Source organism: Cebus imitator, unplaced genomic scaffold (genome assembly GCF_001604975.1).
Source record: "Cebus imitator isolate Cc_AM_T3 unplaced genomic scaffold, Cebus_imitator-1.0 Scaffold13, whole genome shotgun sequence".
Lineage (NCBI taxonomy): Eukaryota > Metazoa > Chordata > Mammalia > Primates > Cebidae > Cebus > Cebus imitator.
In genome coordinates, this window is record NW_016107328.1 from 10,195,985 (window position 1) to 10,217,625 (window position 21,641).

General features: G+C 33.6%; 1 protein-coding gene across 1 annotated transcript in view; it reads left to right on the top strand.

The window, feature by feature from the left end:
- GPHN (gephyrin) overlaps nucleotides 1–21,641 on the top strand; it is a 339,003-nt gene that overhangs the window by 108,473 nt on the left and 208,889 nt on the right. Inside the window, exon 7 of the mRNA XM_037728619.1 lies at nucleotides 2,838–2,972. Coding sequence (XP_037584547.1) covers nucleotides 2,838–2,972 — 135 coding nt within the window. The remainder of the gene's footprint in view (nucleotides 1–2,837; nucleotides 2,973–21,641) is intronic.

A 21,641-nucleotide genomic window follows, 5' to 3' on the forward strand; every position in this document is an offset into this window, starting at 1 on the left:
GTTTACTTTGCTTTATCATGCCTACTCAATTCCTCTATTTATATCTACCATTTTTACTTTCTTTACTAGCAATTTCTTTATTAACTAGATGTAATGGCTTCTTTTCAGCTCTCTCTCTATTCCTGTTCTCTCTCATATTTGATTTTTCCCCACATTCCTTTGATATCCACCCATCTCGATTTTCCTCTTTTTCTCTAACAGTTTCTTATGATAGGAACACCAACTAATTATCTTCCAAACCAGAATGCTTTTGAACATGAAAAGAGGTGCTGTTTAATAATTAAACCAGCATAATAGGTATAAACCCAGATTGTTCAAGGAAAAATAGGATATATGGTTACCCCATTTAGATATCTTATCTTCTTTCTGTTCATTTTCTTTTGTTAACCCCTTAATATGAATGTTACCTCAAATTTTCAACCATCATCTTTTGTTCTTTCGCATATTCTCCGTAGGTGATCTGACACACTTGAATGACTCAAATTACTACCTCCATTGGTAATTCCCAAATTATATGTCCTAATTTTTTCCTGAGTTCCAGACCCATATACCTCATCAAGTAGCTCAAGACCAGTAGCCCAAAAGTACCTAATCACAAAATTTAAACTTATCTTTTCCCTCAAATATCCTGATTTTAATTTACATTTATGTATATACACATAGAGATATATAGTGTATATATGCAATTATGTGTATAAGTCTGAAGATAGATATCACACATAGACATTATTTGTGCAGTTGCTTCACTAGATGCTGGACATACAATAGTAGCACAACACAGTTCCATCATGACAGTGTATTTTAATGTGGGAGATAGACATTGATCAAAGTATTACACATATAAATGTTGTGATACTCTCTATAAGTATGGTCATTGCTGTGAAGGAGAGGGATATGATGTCATATGAAGTATAATATGAGTATTTGACCTTTCAATATATGGCCTTTTAAATTAGATAAGTGACAACAAATAGCTCTTCAAAATTAGACTTTATTTCTTGGAAATACTGATCAGAATTCAGTACTCAAATATGCTGGCAATGGAATTGTCTTGCTTCTCAGGATTCCTGTTGCTTTTAATACTACTTATGGCTATATCGCTTATAAAATCACATAAAATTTCAACCGCTGAAATTGTAGCAATACCATTGGAATTAAGGATGTTGGTATAGAAACTAAATAAAGGAGCCTCTATGGAAATAGTGTTAGTTTTGTGAGGAAGAAATGATGCATAATATTAGGAATACCTTTTAGTCACAAAGTCTGGCTGCTTCTCTCTTTACATAGTAAGTGATATTTGTTGATTAAATGTTAATTGCTCATTCTTTTGTCATGTTTCAAGTCTTATGCACAAAATTTGGAAGTTTTCATGTTCCCATTCTTAGAAGACCTGTGCCCATTACTAGTATCCCAGAACATGAGCTAAATTATGCAAAGCCTAAAGTAACAAATTTACAATCAACATATATCAATAATGTTAAAAATAATCCACAGTATTAGTCTTTATATACTTTTAGAATAGTGATACTCAATTACATCAGTCTTTACTATGTTGATAAGTATAATAGTAACCAAGATTTATTAAATATTTACTACTTGAAAGTGCTAGATAATTTACATACATTATCTTACTTAGCCTTTACAGTAATCCAGTGAGGCAGATTCTATTGTTATCATCAATTTTCAGATAAAGGAAGTGGCAATTCAAAAGGTATATCTATCAGGATCCTAGCAGAAGTCAGATATCATGCTTAAATATGTAATTGAGGAGAGCTGAATAAGAACCTATAGGATAAGCTGGGCACGGTGGCTCATACCTGTAATCCCAGCACTTTGGGAGGCCAAGGTGGGCAGATCACAAGATCAGGAGATCAAGACCATCCTGGCTAACATGGTGAAACCCTATCTCTAATAAAAATGCAAAAAATTAACCAGGCTTGGTGGTGTGTACCTGTAGTCCCAGCTACTTGGGGAGGCTGAGACAGGAAAATCACATGAACCTGGAGGCCGAGGTTGCAGTGAGTCGAGATTGTGCCACTGCATTCCAGCCTGGGCAACAGAGTAAGACTCCATCTCAAAAACAAACAAACAAAAAGAACATATAGGATGTACAAAGGTTTGGACAGAATTTAGGGAAAGACATTATGGAATGCCTGGGACTAGTAACAGTGGGAACCATTCATACTCCTACCTAATGGAGCCAAGGGGAAGAGTGTTATTAGAATCTAGAGAAACAGCTGTAAGCAAGGAGGGCAATCTGGCACGAGCTGTGATCTTGAGTTGAGTGACAGCCAACTTATGATGACCTCATAGAGAGGGAGCTAGGAGAATAAATGCCAGACCTTTCTCTATCCAACTCAGTCTTCTGCTAGTGTCTTCCACTGGCTGAACCCAACTGGAAGCCGGGGCAGAAAATAATTTATTGATGCTATCCATACAGGTCAGTTCAGAGCAGAGAGGGTAAAAAGGGTTGGAGACTGATCTGAAAAGGAAATGGAAAATATCTAGGAATTTAAAAACTTGCTCAATATTTCAAACTATTAAAGGGCAGAGCAAGTATATGAATGAATGACAAATCCCTTATTCCTAACAACAATACTATACTGCCTCTCATATTAAAAAGTTTTATGAAATGGTACTTGCCAGGAGAAATACTTTAAATCTGAAAGTTTCTATTTATCTCAAACTGTTGGATGCATTTATACCTAACAGTAAGTGACAGTAAATATGTCAGAGCTGAGCAGCAAAGAATGCTAAAAAAAAAAAGGGGGGGGTCGTGATTCTACATGTCATTGGCATTTTCAGAACATTAAACCATAGTTGTTCCCCTTGTTCAGATTCCAGACTCCATCATTTCTCGTGGTGTTCAGGTGCTCCCACGAGACACAGCCTCCCTCAGCACTACTCCTTCAGAATCGCCTCGTGCTCAGGCTACATCTCGCCTCTCTACAGCTTCCTGCCCAACACCAAAAGTAAGTACAGTTCCTTCGCACCTTACACCTGCTCTTCTATAGAAATCTGGGAAAACTAACCAATATTTCCTTCTGCTTGTCAAGGTTGGATTGCATGCAAGATTATACTATGAGAAACGAATAAAGTATAAGATAGTTCTCACCCATTGTGTCACAAATTGTCATATTAGGACAATACAGATCTCATTCAAAATGTCTTACTCCTACATCACAGCTAAGGATATTACTTTCTGTAGCTCCTGTTTCTTTGTTGTAGATTTGTTATTTTTTAGTATACCCATCATTATAGATGTAAGGTTATTTGTTTACACTGAGGATTAATGTATTTTTGGCCAGTAAACAGCAAGATTAACAAAATTATGTTACCAAAGGGATTTCTTTAAACTTGTCCAGGCTGGGGTAGCTCCCTGCTCTAGTATCATTCCAAATTTTTTCAAACATATTTATCTTGGAATGTTGCTGCCTAATATTTGCAAACAAATCTAAATTTATTAGAAAGAAAGTTTTAATGCCAACCTTTGGGAGGGGGAAGAAGTTTCTTAGTCTTTTCTTTTTTCTTTTTTTTTTTTTTTTAATAATCTGTCACTGAATTGTGTAGGGTAGGGAAAGGATGAGACACGTATATACTGCTCACATCTTTGTATATATGACAAATTAACTAGCAGACATTATTACTGCTGTGACTACTTTCTCCTAGAATGCTCCTTTCCTGATTAAGTTAGTCATTTGTGCTTTTAGGTTCTCAATGTGATGGATGCAATATTGGTCTCAAAAGATTAACAGTAACATTCCTTCTTATTTAATAAAACATGATGTTAGACACTAAATTTGTTCTAGGGAATCTGACAGTTAATTTTTCAAATTATGGTTTTTTCTCTGTCATCAAATTTAAGTACCTATATAGCTGTCTTCCTCAATTCCATCTTTTCTATTAGTTTTATGAATGTTATAATTTTATTTGACTAAAATGGATCTTAGTTTCTGATGTGAATAGTGCAGTTTGTTTTACATTACATGTTGTAATCTTCTCAGCACTGTTTCCAGTGTTTCTGTTGTATATCATTATTTTAGATATATGTCAAAAATAACTGATATTGATTTTATTGTTTAATAAAAGCGAGGCCCTAAATCTTCAATGAAGATAAACCGTAAGAACATTGTAGATGTTAAGTTTATGCTAATGCCATTTGGGTGCCAATAAGCTACATTTTCAAGAAATTCTTTAAACCTGAATTAGATGGAAAAATCTCATCTATATATTTTAAATTATTAAAACAAAATAACAGTTTGACTGCATTAAAATCAGTTGTACCTGCTAAACTCACTTGTAAAGTCTGGAAAATATTTAAAACTAAAAGTTAAGTTCACTGTAAGGTGTTTTGTTCACTGAATATTAAGACCTAAATGTTGGGAATCCAAAACTATTCAAGGCACAATCTCTTTTTTCCTTAATAATATACTGAAACCATAAGTATTTTTTAAAAAATATTTTATGCTAAATTTAATTATACATAGTTATTCCTGAGTCTTTTTAAAACTTTGTAATTATATTTTAGTTACACAGAGGATATAATATACAATTTTAAAAATCACTTGGTACTTCCAAATTCACGAAAGTAAAATTCTAAAAAATAATAATGTAATAATGTTAATATTCATTAAATTAATTCACTTATTGGAGAACTTTAAAAGAGCAAGCAGCTTGTCTTGATATTTTTTCCTTAGTTAACACTTAGATGTTCAAATTGACAATTAATTCAAAAAAGCATTATATCTTTGTCTAGGAATAAGATTATATTTCTTTTGGATAATTTTTATCAACACTAGAATGTATACCTCTCAAAGATAAAATTATTACTTTGGTGTAATTTTTAATATAAACTTTAAATGCTGAATTAGAATATTAATATGATAAAAGAAACTAATTTGAATATTGATATTTTAAAAGGAGTTGATCTATTCCAATTAGGAATCTGGAAATAAAATTTTAAAAATAAAGGAGGAAAGAAAGTGAAGTTAATCTTTCTAATAAGAAAGGTCTCATAAATTGTAAGACTGCTTAAGAGAATAAACTAGGTGCTCTTGTAAGTGCTAATATCAGTGACAGATGTACTGTCTTTCTTCATGGAGTTTAGTTGTATATTCCAGGCTGAATATCCCTAATCCAAATGCTTGGGACCAGAAGTGTTTCAAATTTCAGATTTTTTTCAGATTTTGGAATATTTGCAGATACTTAAGCTGGTTGAACATCCCTAATCTAAAATCCAGAATACTCCAATGAGCAGTTTTTTTGTGCTCAAAAAGTTTCAGATTTCAGATTTTCAGATAGGGATGCTCAACGTGTAAAATAAACAAATAGACAATAACTTGAATAATTATAATTTCACATTAACTTAATAATTATAATTGAAATGCAATACCTGCTAAGAAATTAAAATGTTATGTTGGCAGAAAATAATAGCAGGGAACTTCATTTAGCTAGGGTTAGTAGAGAAAGCCTACCATTTCACCAGAGGCATGAAGAATTAATGAAAACCAAATATGATCTTTTGTGCTGTGTGGAGGTTTTAGGAATTATATTGATCAGTAATGACCACTTTGAAGGCAGGTGTCACACCAATCAAGAACTCTTACACTAAAACTTTTCATTAGTACGTGAATACTCTAATTCAGTGACTTCAGCAGCCAATTTCAAATATCTGTTCTTTTTTATTTAAAATAATGAATTTTTTGCCTTTCCCCACTGAGTTGAATATCAAGGCCATAGATTTTAGCACTTAGCTCTGTTCTAGGTGAATTATTTACTGTAATTTTTAGCATAAAAATTTGGGACAGAGAAGTCCAAAAGCAATTTTGGGGTTTCTAATTTGAGATATTGGGCAGATGATAATGTTATTAACTATATTAAGGAATAAAAGAGAAATGGCAAGTCTTGAGGATAAAAGAAAAGAGGGTAATGCATCTTGATTGAGAATGTGTTTAATTTGAGGCGTATGTGAGACAACCAAAGAGTGATATCCAACACAAAATTGGAAATACAATTTGAGTTTGAAATTCTTGTTTTTACTTCATCTTGGTTATGATATTTATAAGTTAGTACATATTAGTGTTAGCCAAATCCCATAGAAATCCCCTTTCTACATTTCTGTTTTTTTTTTTTTTGAGACGGAGATTCACTCTTGTTATGCAATGGCGCAATCTCGGCTCACCGCAACCTCCACCTCCTGGGTTCAAGCAATTCTCCTGCCTCAGCCTCCCGAGTACCTGGGACTACAGGCACATGCCACCATGCCCAGCTAATTTTTGTATTTTTAGTAGAGACGGGATTTCATCATATTGACCAGGATGGTCTCGACCTCTTGACCTCGTGATCCACCCACCTTGGCCTCCCAAAGTGCTGGGACTATAGACGTGAGCCACCGCATCCAGCCTCTACATTTCAAATTAGGCATGCACAGCTTGTCACGCACAGAAATGTATGTGTAAACATTTTTTCTACATCAGAAATACAATAGTTTTGAATGATCGGTACTAGAAAGAGCACTTGACTTGATAATAGAAGACCTAGATGGAAATTCTTTTTTCTCTGCCTCATAACCACACTAAATTAAGCAAGTTACTTAATTTTACTGAGTTTTGTATCTATTATTTGACTGGCCATCCTTGTCTCTACAACAGAGTTTATTAACTCATTAAATAAATCTTTGCCTTGTAGAAAAGCAACAGTGAGCAAGTAGACATTGTTCCAGCTTTTACAAATAGGTAAATCAGACAATAGGTAAAAATTAAAATAAAGTATAATAAGTGCTAGAATTGATTAGCAAGAATACATAATATTATGGATATAGCTATCAGAAGCACTTAACCAAGTCTTTGTGAAAACACAAAGGCTTAAATAACCAAGTTATGATTCAGAACTAACAGTTCCAGTCTTTCTCTCTGTGGCTTTTTATCATTGGGCCATATGTAAGCTGAAACACTTCCTGTCCATCTGCCTGTGTTAATCCATTTATTTAGGTCAACAACCATAATAGTATAATATTATAATAAATATTGCATTATATCTATATTGTAATATCCTGGATTATGCATTGACCCTTTAAGATTCTTTAGCAATAATGAGAACAAAATCTGTAAAACTATTCCAGGTCTTGGTTGTTTTTATTTTTGTACCTCATCACAACCTAATAAAGATAGCCATGTATTATCCTTTGTAAATAATTCTTCATATCTTACATTTTATCCAGCAAATTTATTTGCTAAAATATTTTATTATATATAGGGAAAAGTCATTTCTCTCTTATATATTTTCTTTTAATGAAATCTGACTGAAATGAGGAATGATTTTCACTCCTTTTGCTTTATGACAGTGAAGTATCTTTCAAGAACAAAGTTGGAATATTTGACTTTCATTGTCCTAAGTAAAATAGTACCTAAGTCAAATAGTACGTAAATTCTATTTAAAGAAGTGTAGACAATATCTAAACACAAGTTCTAAAATAATGGTAGTCTTCTAAAAACAATTTGCTGAAAGAGTAATTCGTAATTGATAAATTATCTTTTAAAGTGAGCATGATTTACAACTTAGATGAGTGCTGATTTTCAATTATGAAGGGCAGCAGCATCTCTATTTAGAAGTGAAATCAAGGCCAGGTGCAGTGGCTCATGCCTATAACCCTAGCACTTTGGGAGGCTAAGGCCAGTGGATTGCTTGAGGACAGGAGTTCAAGACCAGCCTGGCCATCATGGCAAAACCCCATCTCTACTAAAATACAAAAACTTAGCCAGGCTTGGTGGTGCATGCATATAATCCCAGCGTCTTGGGAGGCTGAGGTGCGAGAATTGCTTGAACCTGGGAGGCGGAGGTTGCAGTGAGCTGAGACCATGAAGAAAGGGAGGGAGGGAGGGAGAGAGGAAGGGAGGGAATCAAGAAGCTTAAGGTAGAAAATAGTGATCAAAGCACAGGAAAGGAAGGAAGGAGGGAAGGAGGAGGGAGGGAGGGTAGGGAGGAGAGAGGGAAGGAGGAGGGAGGAAAGAAAGGGAGGATGTATATTAAATACATTAAATGTATATTAATATCTCACTTAACAGAAACTAGCTGGATTTTCACATTTGCTTTTGTATTAAGTCTGTTGTAATATGTTGTTTTGGTTTAAGAATATGAATAAATAAATCAAGCCTCCTGCAGATATATAGTTAGGAAAAAAAAGGACTATTTTGTTCACTTTTTTTTTTAATTGAGAATATTCTTTGAGACCATACCAAAAATTTACAATCGTTAGTTTAATAAAGGCGAGTTGAAATGTGGAATCTAAAACCCTGGCTAGGACCATTCCTTACTCATACCTTATAATCCATTGTCTGTCTTGCACTTTGAATTGATCTTTTACCCAAGCATGATTTTGGAACATATATATTGGTCATTTGGAAAGTATAAATTCTTCCAAAAGTTCACATATTTTGTTATATCAACAAATTACCTTCATTAACATAACCACCAAGTTCGTCTAAAGCGTTTGTGATGTATCAGAAGCACTTAAGCTCATAGTGACACATAGACATTTTCTACAGTTCTAACTTATGCTTAGAAGCTAGAAATTGGGCCAGGGACAGTGGCTCATACCTGTAATTGTAGCACTTTGGGAGGCCAAAGTAGACAGATCACTTGAGGTCAGGAGTTTGAGACCAGCATGGCCAACATAGGAAAACCCTGTCTCTACTAAAAATGCAAAAATAGCTGGGTGTGGTGATTGTGTGCCTGTAGTCCCAGCTATTTGGGAGGCTGAGGCATGAGAATCACTTGAACCTGGAAGGTAGAGGTTGCAGTGAGCCAAAATTGTGCCACTGCACTCCAGCCTGGGTAACAGAACAAGAGTCTGTCTAAAAAAAAAAAAAAAAAAAAGAAGCTAGAAATAGTATCCCTGGCAAAAAAAGCGGCAAATAGTTTTTCTTGAATTGAAATGGCTTTGTTTATTTTTTAGAAAATGTATACCAAACATCTAAGTGTGAATAATAATTTATTAGTTATTTCATTCTTTCAAGTAAAAATGGTATTCTGTTTAAAAACTAGCTATTAAGCTTACAACTCAAACAATTGCATAAGTAAGTGCTTTTCTTTGAGAAAACCACCATCCTTTGGTATGCAGAAGCATTTTATTAATACTTCCCATTTTGTCATATTTAAGGGCCAAGTTTTAATTAATTTATTTTTTAATATTAAATAGTAAATGTAACGTATTAATAATATTGTCATGTAATATTATAATTAATCATGTAAATGCAAATATTACATTGAGGACATAGTAAATATTAAATTTACTATGTCATTGAGGACAGTATATGAAACTAGCTTTTTTAAAAAGAAAAATAGTACATGGCAGTGAATAGAACAGTGATTGTTCATACTACTTGGATCTACTGCCTTGATTTATACTAAGATGTCAATCCACCATTGATTTTGTACCATCAGTGCAAATCATAGCAAAAAAAGACAAATAATGTCTTAGTACTATTAGTAAAATAATTTTGACTTTGTGAAGCCCTGAAAGGGTTTCCAGGACCCTCAAGTGTTTGTGGACCTCACTTAAAGAACCATTGATAAAATCAAATGAGAAAACTGGCCTCTGTTTCTTGAAAATATTCTGGGTCAAAATGATGGCTATTGAATCCTTTTTTAATATATATTTTCCATAGAAGCAGTATTATAGTGGTATTCTCAGTCCAAGAGATCTGATCCTTTATGTAAATGACTACCAGTACCTTCCTCTGAGATCTAGGTTAATCCTGGGGCAGGGAACACTTACACCTCTCTCATTCCAAATAGAGGCATCATGAAATCTTTCAAAGATTTCAGACCAGAAATTATAATTCCCAGCTAACTCCATTCACTTTCAGTGTGGTATTACTTCTGCACTTGGATAACAAATAATTTCCCCAGGATGTTCTGTCTACTGATAGATAACATACAAACCCCTCTTTTAAGAAATAACCTAGTTGTTGGCAGATAATCTCTTGGGTATGTAATTGGGGATAGCTCATTTTTGAAATCAGTTTGGAACACTTAAAATGTGGGAAAGTTCAAATAAAAATACACATTGTCAGTATTTTCTAAAAAGTCAGATCAACATTGCTGGCCCACCATTGACATAATACAGTGTATCAATACTCAGCTAATATTTTTTAGACCCTCCAGACTATTTTACTCATTTACATTAAATGCCTGAGTCCAATAGACATTTGAGTAACTGATTTCTGCCCTAATTCACTGTTATCTAATTTCTCTTCCTTTATAACATATTTGTTTGGGGATTTATTCTCATTTGTCAAGCCAGAATTTTGAGACTCCATATAAAAAATGATTCTCTTACACCCTTTTCTAATGAGAAAGGTACCACCCAGTATAGGAAATAATTTAATATTTTGATGAAACTAAAATTACATAATAATGCATTTTAGCTATTTTTGGTTTATAACTTATTTTCAGTTGTTTTCCTGTGATGTTCTGCAGGGTATGTAGGATTTTACATCAGTTTCTCTTTTTTCATTATAATTATCGTTATAATGATAACTGAAAATGTAATTTCCCTATCTCTTTCTAATTATTTAATGGTCACAGAACTATGTTTATTACTGAAGCTAAATGTAACAACTATGAAATGTATAATTGCCACTCTGAAGTCTAAACTTGCAAATGAAATTTGATACCTGAGAAGATAGCAAATCAAAAATTGCCAGCTATAGAATTAACATTTTATAGCTAAGACAGACTGTAAGTGGTATAGTTTTGGTATAGTTTCTTTTTGTTTAAAAAAATATACATACTCATTTGGAAAAAAATTTTAAAACTCACATAAAAAAGTTCTTATAAAATGCCCTTTATAAATAACCACTGTTAAAATTTTGCTACGTATCATTCTCGTATGTTTTTCTCTGCATTTAAATATCTTATAACAAGAAGGCAGTGATTAAGAGCTCAGTTTCTGGAGTCTGACAGGCCTGGTGATGAATCACTTAATAGATGTGTGGCTTTCAAAAAGTTACTTCACCTCTATAACCTTAATTATCTCATCTATAAAATGAAAAATCATGATAGTATTTGCTTCATAGGATTGTCTTAAGAATTTAAGTTTAAAATCTATATAAATCACTTAGCACAATGATTGAAATATAAGTACTCATTAAACATTAGCCACTATTATTAAATTGTCTATAGCATTTTAACCTATCTTGTTTACTTAGTAATATGAGCATCTTTCTATGTCATGAACATCTTTACATGTTGTAAGTTATCTTCTACAACATTATTTGGATTGTTTGATATTCTGATTGATGGATGGGACAGTTTTTTCACCAACCAGTATTTCAGATGTTTTTGTTGTTTCTTATTTTCTACTTTTAAAAGCAATGCTGTAGATAATCTTTCAGAAGTTCAAGGTTTTGGAGTCGTCTCTTAATCAAACTCAGTAACTTCTGTTGTTTCTACTTTTATTTAAAGTATATGCAGAACTTTTAGGCTTATTATTTCTATATTTTACGCGGGTACCAGGAATAGATCATTTTGCATCTTCATGTATTTAATGACATATTGGAAGAAGCAGTTTTTAGTATTTGCATTTGACTGATTTACTGGCAGACACTTAAAAACTATAAACCCAAAGTCTTTTGAAAAGCTAACAAGCTTGAGCCTGTAAAAGTATTACACTACAAGGCACAACGTATTGAGTACCAACCCTAGTCTCCCGTATTATAACTTTATGAAGGCCAGGCACAGTAGCTCAAGCCTATAATCCCAGTACTTTGGGAGGCCAAGGTGGGAGAATCACTTGAGGCCAGGGGTTCAGGACCAGCCTGGGCAACACAGTGAGACCCCATCTCTACAGAAAAAAATTTTTTAATTAGCTGGATGTGGTGGTATGTGCCTGCAGTCCCAGCTACTCAGGAGAATCACATGAGCCCAGGAGGTTAAGGCTGCAGTGAGCTGTGATGATGCCGTTGCACTCCAGCCTGGGTGACAAAGCAAGACTTTGTCTCAAAAATAATAAATAAATAAATGAAACTATGAGGACTAGTTGACCTCAGTTTCTGTTATTTGTGACATCAAGATATTAAATAACCTCTAAAGTATCTTGTAAGCTTATAATCCTGTTCTTTTGAAATAGTTCCAGTATCAACTAAAAAATATTCTTTTAAGCCCTTCTCCCTCTGATATTTTATTAATTTCCATTTAACATAGAATAATTTACATTTACTTATTTTATCTTTTGCATTCTGTTCTAGTGTATAAAATGAGATTATTAACTGAAAATGTTCTAATTTCACTTAAGATCTTTTACATTTAGGTAAAGCTTGTCTCTGTTAATTGAAATATTGATTTATCTTGATATCCACTCTAGTTTTATTTAAGTTATAAGAAGATAGGAAAGTGAAATGTTGAAATACAAGAAATTGTGAAATTAAGAATACTAGTTTTCAGTGTAATTAAATAGCTTTGATTCAACTGTTTTTTGTTTGGGAAATACTTTGTGTAAAACAGCCCAAAAAATATAAGCGGTCCCATCATTATTTCAGCAACAAAATTTATTAAACATAGGCATGATTTAGATATATTTAATATCCCATTTCTACTTTAATAAAGAGTATATAGAGGTTCTTCGTATGTTAAAAGGATGCATATTCTAAAATTAGATATTTTCTGACTCAAAATATCAGGATTATCTGTTCTCCCTACTCATTCTACTTTTGTTAAAGAGAAAACACAGTGAATATTTTACTGAATATTTTTTAATGTGTATTATGTGTGAAATACTGTATTAGCTATTGGGTTACAGCAATGAGTCGACTTTTTAACCCTGTTCTTAAAGACCTTATAGTGGCAATTATTTGAAGGTAAAATATTTACAAGAAATCTACCATATCAGGATTGACAACCTCAAAGAATTCTTCTAATCCAGTGGGGGAGAAAAAAGGATGAGTAAAAGGCAAGCATAGTCATTTGATAAAATAAATACATGCGGGCCGGGCGCGGTGGCTCACGCCTGTAATCCCAGCACTTTGGGAGGCCGAGGCAGGTGGATCATGAGGTCAAGAAATCGAGACCATCCTGGTCAACATGGTGAAACCCCGTCTCTACTAAAAATACAAAAATTAGCTGGGCGTGGTGGCGCGTGCCTGTAGTCCCAGCTACTCGGGAGGCTGAGGCAGGAGAATTGCCTGAACCCAGGAGGCGGAGGTTGCGGTGAGCCGAGATTGCGCCACTGCACTCCAGCCTGGGTAGCAAGAGTGAAACTCCGTCTCAAAAAAAATAAATAAATAAAATAAATAAATAAATAAATACATGCAGCACAGAAATATGTTGAGGGGAAGTATACTCTCACTAGAAATCTACTATTTCTAATATTGGTAACTATTTTAAAATTATAATCATTAGCACTGTAATGACCAATGACATGAGTATTTCTATTCACACTAATAGGAATATAACCTTTCAAGCAATAAATTTTTATAACCTTTCATACACGTGTCATATACATGTGTTGTTTGCTTATAAAGTATATACAGAAATGTATGTACTGTATAGCATACATATATATAGAGAGAGGCAGGACCTTAAAATGTGTTTTGGCTGGACACAGTGGCTCACGCCTGCATGCCCAACACTTCAGGAGGCCGAAGTGGGCGGATCAGCTGAGGTCAGGAGTTCGAGACCAGCCCGGCCAACCTGGTGAAACCTCCATCTCTACTAAAAATACAAAAATTAGCTGGGTGTGGTGGTGGGCACCTGTAATCCCAGCTACTTGGGAGGCTGAAGCAGGAGAATCACTTGAACCCAGGAGGTGGAGGTTGCAGTGAGCTGAGATTGAGCCATTGCACTCCAACCTGGGCAACAGAGCAAGACTCCATCTCAAAAAAAAAAAAAAAAAAAAGTTATGTTTTCACCAATCATCTTGTCTCTAGAAATGTATCCAAAGTTATTATTAAAGAGGCCATCTCAGACTCTGTAAAGGAATTTTTATTATAGCATTATTCACATTAGTGAAAAATTAGAAATAATTTTGATGTGTATGAAAAATAACTTGTATTAATAATATACACATATATGTTATTCTATAACCTTAAAAATAATCTCAACAATATTTAATGACATGAGAAAGTGCTAAAACTACAATGTGTAGTTGAAAGAATTAGTAAACAACAGTGTAGGAATAAAATTGTAGGTTATTTCACAATATACATTATTTCTAAAACCAGGAAAATATACATATCTGTTTGGTTTTTGTTTGTGTATTTTTCTAGATAAGATCTGGTAATTACACAGATGACCTTGGGTCTATTTTTCAAATTTGTAGCAAAACTTAATAATGCCAACTAGAGTTGTTTATACATATATTTACAGGCATACCTTGGAGATATTGCAGGTTCGGTTCCAGACCACCGCAATAAAGCAAACATTGCAATAAAGTGAGTCACACAAATTTTTCAGTATCCATATCCTGTAGTCTATTAAATGTGAAAATCATTATCTCTAAAAAAACCCCTATATATATCTTAATTAAAAAATACTTTAGTTCTAAACAATTATTACAATCATCTGAGCCTTCAGGAAATCATAGTCTTTTTGCTGGTAGAGGGTCTGGCCTCAATGCTGGTGGCTGTTGGATCAGGTTAGTGGTTGCTGAAGGATGGTATGGCTGTGGCAATTTTTTAAAATCAGACAAGTTTCCCACATCGATTGACCTTCCTTTCACAAAATATTTTGCTATAGAATGCAATGTTTGAACTCATTTTTTCTACAGTAGAACTTCCTTCAGAATTGGAGTCTGTCCTCTCAAACCCTGCTGCTGCTTAATCAAGTTTATTTATGTAATATTCTAAATCCTTTGTTATAATTCCAACAATGTTCACAGGGTCTTTACCAGAGGTAGTTTTTATCTAAAGGAACTCCTTTCTTTGCTTATTCATAAGAAGCAACTTGTCATCAGTGAAAATTTTATCATGAGTATCGCAGTAATTCAGTTGTATCTTCAGTCTCCCTTTCTAATTCGAATTCTTTTGCTATTTCTACCACATCTGCAGTTATTTCTCCTCCACTGAAGTCTTCAACTCCTAAACATACATATGAATCAGGTTCTTCCCAACGCTTATTAATGTTGATATTCTGGCCACCCATGTGCCAAAACTGTTCTAAATGGCATCTAGAATGATGAATTCTTTCTGGATGGTTTTCAATTTACTTTGCCCAGATCAATTATAGGAATTACTATATGGCAACTGTATAATCTTATGAAATCTATTTTTTAAATAACACTCAAATATTGAAACTACTCTTTGATCTATAGGCTGCAGTGTGGTTGTTGTATTAGCAGGCATGAAAACAACATTATCTTGTATTTCCCAGTCAGAACTCTTGAATGATTAGGTACAATGTCAGTGAATACTTATATTTTGAAAGGAATCTTTTTGTGTAAGCAGTAGGCCTCAACAGTGGATTTAACACATTCAGTAAACCGTGCTGCAAAAAGATGTGCTGTCATCCAGGCTTTTTGTTCCATTTGTAGAGCATAGGCAGGGTAGATTTTTCATGATTCTTAAAGGCTGTAGGATTTCCAGAATGGTCAGTAATCATCAGCTTCCACTTAAAGTCTGTCAGCAGCTGCATTATTCCATACCAAGAGAGTCAGCCTATCCTTTGAAGCTATAAAGCCAGGCATTAACTTCACTTTTCTAGCAATGAACGACCTAGATGTTTATAAGGCTGTTTTATCTACATTGGCTGTTTTATCTGCATTGAAAAGCTGTTGTTTAGTATAGCTTTCATCAGGATTTTAGCTAGATTTTCTGGGTAACTCACTGCAGCTTCTAACATCAGCACTTGCTGCTTCACCTTGTTCTTATGTTATGGAGACATCTTTTCTTAGACCTCATGAGCCAACCACTGCTAGCTTTCAACTTTTCTTTTGTAGTTTCCTCATCTTACTCAGCCTTCATAGAATTGAAGAAAGTTAGAGCCTTGCTCTGGATTTGGTTTCGTCTTAAAGGGCAGTTGTGGCTGGTTTGGTCTTCTAGCCAATCTACTCACACTTTCTCCATATTAGCAATAAGGCTGTTTCACTTTCTTCTCATGCATATGTTCACTGGCATACCACTTTAAATTTCCTTCTAGAACTTTTCCTCTGCATTTACAGCTCACCTGTTTGATACAAGTAGCCTAGCTTTCTGGCTGTGTCAGCGTTCAGCATGCCTTCCTCACGAACCTTAGTCATTTCTTGCTTTTGATTTAAAGTGATAGACATGCAACTCTTCCTTCTACTTGAACACTTACAGGCCATTGCAGGTTTATTAATTGGCCTAATTTCAATATTGTTATGTCTAGGGGAATAGAGAAATCAGCCTACAAGAAAGGGAGAAAGGCAAGGAATGGTCAGTCTGTGGAGCAGTCAGGGCACACACAACATTTATCAATTAAGTTCACCATCTTACATGGCACCGTTTGTGGTACCTGAAAACAATTACAAAAGTGACATCAAAGATCACTGGTCATAAACAACCATAATAAATATAATCATAGTAAAAAGTTTGAAATATTGTAAGAATTATCAAAATGTGACACAGAGATAGGAAGTGAGCCCTTGCTGTTGGAAAATTGGTAACGATAGACTTAATTGACACAGAGTTTCCACAAACAAACCTTGAACTTATAAAAAACACAATTATCTGTGAAGCACAATAAAATGAGGTATGCCTGTATACCACAGCATTTGGTCTCGTGTACAAATAATAAAAAATTATTAAGAACATATAATTTGCTGCTTAAAGGGTATTTATTTTAACCTATGTAATAACTCTTTTATTAAAGACGGGTTTTATAATTTCTTTTTAGATAAGAAATTGGTAAAAAATAATATCAGTTGATTCATTCTCCGGTTAGTGAACAAGAAATAATTTATATAAAGGTCTAATTTTGTATAGATTATGCTATCTTGGAATCAAAACTATATAGAACTTCAAGATCAAAATTATAAATGTATAATAAAATATAAATAAATAATTGTAAATGTTAATATATTATTATAAATCAAAACCTTTAAAAAAGATGATTTCCTAAGGATAAAAATATGGCAGAGGGGTTTGGAGAATCAACTTGCCACCTTGATTCTAATTTTTAACCTCTCACTTCTTTCTTACTCTTTGCAAATTTTCCTGGATCTTTTTTTATCCTTTTATTAGTTTAGTTTTATAATCGTATTTCCTTTCCTCCAGAAACACATTAGTGATTATTTTTCTTTGACACACTTGTATATTAACTGCCTCTCTTAATTCATTTATTTCTTCCTTCCTTTATCCTTATCTTAATAAATCACAAATTAAACAATGTTTTGTGATGAGGCACCAGCTCTATTGAAATGGCCGAATAATATAATATTATAGCAAAGTAAAATATTAACCAAATTCCAAAAGTACTTTGTTATTTATAGGAATTTGTTTAAATGTTGAGCTCTTAAGCAAAACTTTTTTAAAAAAATCTCTTCCTCCAAATCATAGCTCCCAAAAACAATGTATATCTGCACCAATATATACTAAGTGATACTGGTTGGAAGATAATTTCTAATAAAAATGTTTTATTTCTTTTCATTGATAGTCATATTTTTTAAAAAAGTCATGATATGGTATAATAAGGTTAAAAATATTAGTCTCAGAATAGTTCTGAAGATATAATGAGATCTAAAAATAAAGTGGCCAACTCCTTAGGACAAACAAACAAATCTTGGTTTAGTCCATGTAATTTTAATCTAAACTGTTATAAAATATATTATGGAGAGAAGGGGAGAAGGTCTACATTCGTCATTCCATAGGTGAGAGACTAAATTTAATTAAAAGACCTGAGAGTCAGAATGTAATACCAGCTGTACTTTCATGTTATTATTCATGTGTTTAGAAAGCCACTGAACCTTCCCAGACCTTGGTTCCCATATCAGTAAAAGAAACATGCAAAATATACATTTTCTAAAAAAATTTTTACCAAACATCTTGTAACTAAAGAGAAATATAAATGTATATACCCAGTGATATGTGAGTCTACCTTAATGCAGTTATCATAAGCCTAAAATTTCTTTGAAATTTTGTATTTTATTTCAAAAGTTAATATTAAGTTGATTTTTAAACTATGAAATATATGTTTGGTTTAATAAATATACTACATTTACGATTACTTGTTTTTAGCAAGAGAAGTGAGGGTGGGGCTAGAGAGTTCTCTACTTTTTAAATGGTAGAAATAGTTTTACAGTGAGCTCAGTTTTAGAAAATCGAGCTTAATCAAAGGGAATTAACACCACATATTAGTTTAGAATCCAGGCAATTTCTTTTGTTGCATGATATTATTAGAATCTAAATTCTTGGAAAAAGGTAAATACAAATGTCAGAGTCATTTTACTACAGGCCAAGTCCTGGTAATTAATCCCTGAGTATAGTTTCCCCAGTAATTAATCCCGGAGGAAAGATTCCCAGAATGTTGCAAAAGAGGTAATACAGTGCCACATTTTCAGACTGTTTCTAAGGAATACTTTGTTAAATACATTTTAGTCAAGAGACTGAATAGAAGATTGAAGTGTTTTGGATCCCATGTATAATATCTTTTAAAATCTCAATAAAATAGTTGTCAAAACATTTCTTCATGATTAATGATGACTTTTCTGTTTTGCTACTAAATTTTAATTATCAATATATGTAAGTAAATGAATAATCTCAATTTACTCCATAATCCTCACGATTATTTACATTCAATTCTTAAACTTCTCTTATATTGCTGTGATAGTACAAGCAATATAAACATTTACAGTTTAACCTCTCTTGGCTACTGATAGTGTTTTGGCTTCAGAAAAGTGTTAACAAAAATAGCTAGTAATGCAAGGCTCTTATGATCATGAAGAGTAAAGTCATTCATCTTATCTAAATGCTAATCTTTTGTGATTTCTTTTACATTCTTATCCAAAATATAATAATCAAGCATTTGGCCAGGTGTGGTGGTTACCGCCTGTAATCTCAGCAGTTTGGGAAGCAGAGGCAGGTGGATCGCCTGAGGTCAGGAGTTCGAAACCAGCCTGGCCAACATGGTGAAACCCTGTCTCTACTAAAAATACAAAAATTAGCCAGGTTCAGTGGAGCACACCTGTAATCTCAGCTATTCGGGAGGCTGAGGCAGAAGAATCACTTGAACCCAGGAGGCAGAGGTTGCGGTGAGCCAAGATTGTGCTACTGTACTCCAGCCTGGGCAACAGAGCCAGACATCGACTCAAATAATAATAATAATAATCATAATAATAATAATAAGCATTTGAATTAGCTGTGAATCTCTTTTATCTATACCACCCCACCATAACTGATGATTAAGGGAGGACTAAAATAAATAAGGACATTACATTTTAAATCTACTGATTTCACTTTTCTCTATTTCTTAAATTCTAGTGTATATAGACATCTTTTTCAAATTATTTTGAAGTTTTGCAATATTGGGTATTATTGTTTCAGAAGCCGCAAAAAAAAAAAAAAAGACACCTCACATGAAACTTGAATTTTAGTCATTTCTGACTTCAAACACCTTGGCTTTCTAAGGTTTTCCACTTATGATGGTTTCAAAGACAGGCTTATTTATAGAAATTTGATGTCAAGCTTAGATAAGCTATTTGCTCCCAAAGTCTCTATTTAAATCAGTCTTAGAATCTATTTTTTACATTCAGAGTTTAGTGGTAACTGTCTTTTTTTCTTCTTGTAATTCATTCTTTAAGTTTCTATACTTGCATTTGGAACTGAAACCATACAGGAAAAATGTCTTCCACATATATATAGTAATGTAAAATGTCTTCCGCAGATGGAGAGAGACAGACAGACATAGTTACATATGCATATACATTCTCTTATGAGCATCAGTTTTTTTCCAGCCAATATATTTTCAGGCATGCTAAGGGAATGCTACTTTAAACTGGAAATTAGGGATTCTTGATTTTGTTCCTAGAGTTGTCATCAACTTCCAGTGTAACCTTGAAAAAGATACCTAATGTTGCTGGGCTTAACGTAATGTTAAGCCTTCTAGAAATAAAAGACACTATAGAAAATGCTTTTCACTTGTTACTGTGTAAATTCAGAACATCTTCACAGTTTCTGAAAATTTTCAGAAAGCAGCATGAGGCATCAGACTATATTTTTATAGGAATCTACCAACTCTGCCTTTATAATCTAGATACTGTGAATCTGCATTTAAGATAGAAAGCAACTTTTGATATAACGACCTCAGAAATCAAAAAAAACAGCACAAGAGGATGAGCAGATTTTATGAACTCACTCTGAATTCACTTCATGGGGAGCCCCTCTCTTATAAGTGCTGATGTTCTAATTAGTATCCACTATTTCTAAATTTGACAATTCTGATCTAATAAGAAGAGTTAGAATTGGTGATTATCTTTTTTCCATAACATTTAGTTAATGCTGAAGAATTAGTAAAACCTGTTTATATCAAGTAGCGCCAAAACTTGATGCAGCTCTTATCTACCAAGATGCTTTTATTCAAAATGAAAATTCAATTATCTCAGTATTTAATTATTCCTCAGCAATCTACATATGCTATCAGAGTTCTTTTAAAAGGGATAAGACAATATATATCCTACTTCCAGGAAATAAAATGTTGTAGGATGTTCAGGTTTCTATTATTTCCTAAAGACTTTAACTGGGAACTTTTGGCATCATTACAGCTAACCTTACCTCTGCTGGTCTGAATTGAGACTTCATTCTGCAAGTACAGACTCCATAGTGTAAAAGCACTTGGCCTGAAGCTTCCTGTCCCCTTTGCTCTTCACCCTGCCCTTTTTGTTTTGTTTTGTTTTGTTTTGTTTTTTGACTGCCTCCCTCTTTATCCAAACATTACTTCTTATTAGAGCTTTACTTTAAAAGTACCTCCTCTAATAAAATACTTTGTGTTTAGAAACTTCCCCTTACTTATTTACGTAGTAATATGAAATGACTTATTTTAAAAAGCAGTTTTACTTTTCATTTCCCCTGTCTTACCCAAGATAGGAAATTTTCCAAGAGGAAAATTCAAGTAAAATAACAGAAAGCTTTGAGGTAGTAAGTATATCTAACATTGGTCTGGCATTAAAATTTTCTGGTTGGGCAGCACAATTGTTTAATTGGGAATCTCAGTGACAGCTGAACACCCTCAGTGCTTGGGTCAGCAAGCAGAGGAGCTTCATTCTGTCACCTATCAAGAATGATGCTTGTCAAGACTGATCTTTCCACCTACAGAACATTCATGTTTCTAGTCATACCATGTATGTTTTCTGACATTACAGTGGATAGACAGTAAAACACTAAGAGAGAAAAGTACGTAGGTATATTTGTAATTCTTTGTTTTTTGTAAGCCAAATGCAAATGTAACACTACTCCAGATACTGCTTCATCAGAAGTCCCCGAGATAACCAAAAGTAAGTGCCAATTTCCTCATCTCAGGGATAGTGCCATAACAAAGACTGAATTCTAGGGATCAGCCTATTCGCAGAGCATGTCATACAGCCTCTGGGTTAGTTAACTCCTTGCCCTCCTAAGAGCTACCACAGTCAGTTGATGTTTTTGCATGTATTACTTACTAATGTATAGAAAATTTTTTAAGTTCACTTTTTCTTTATT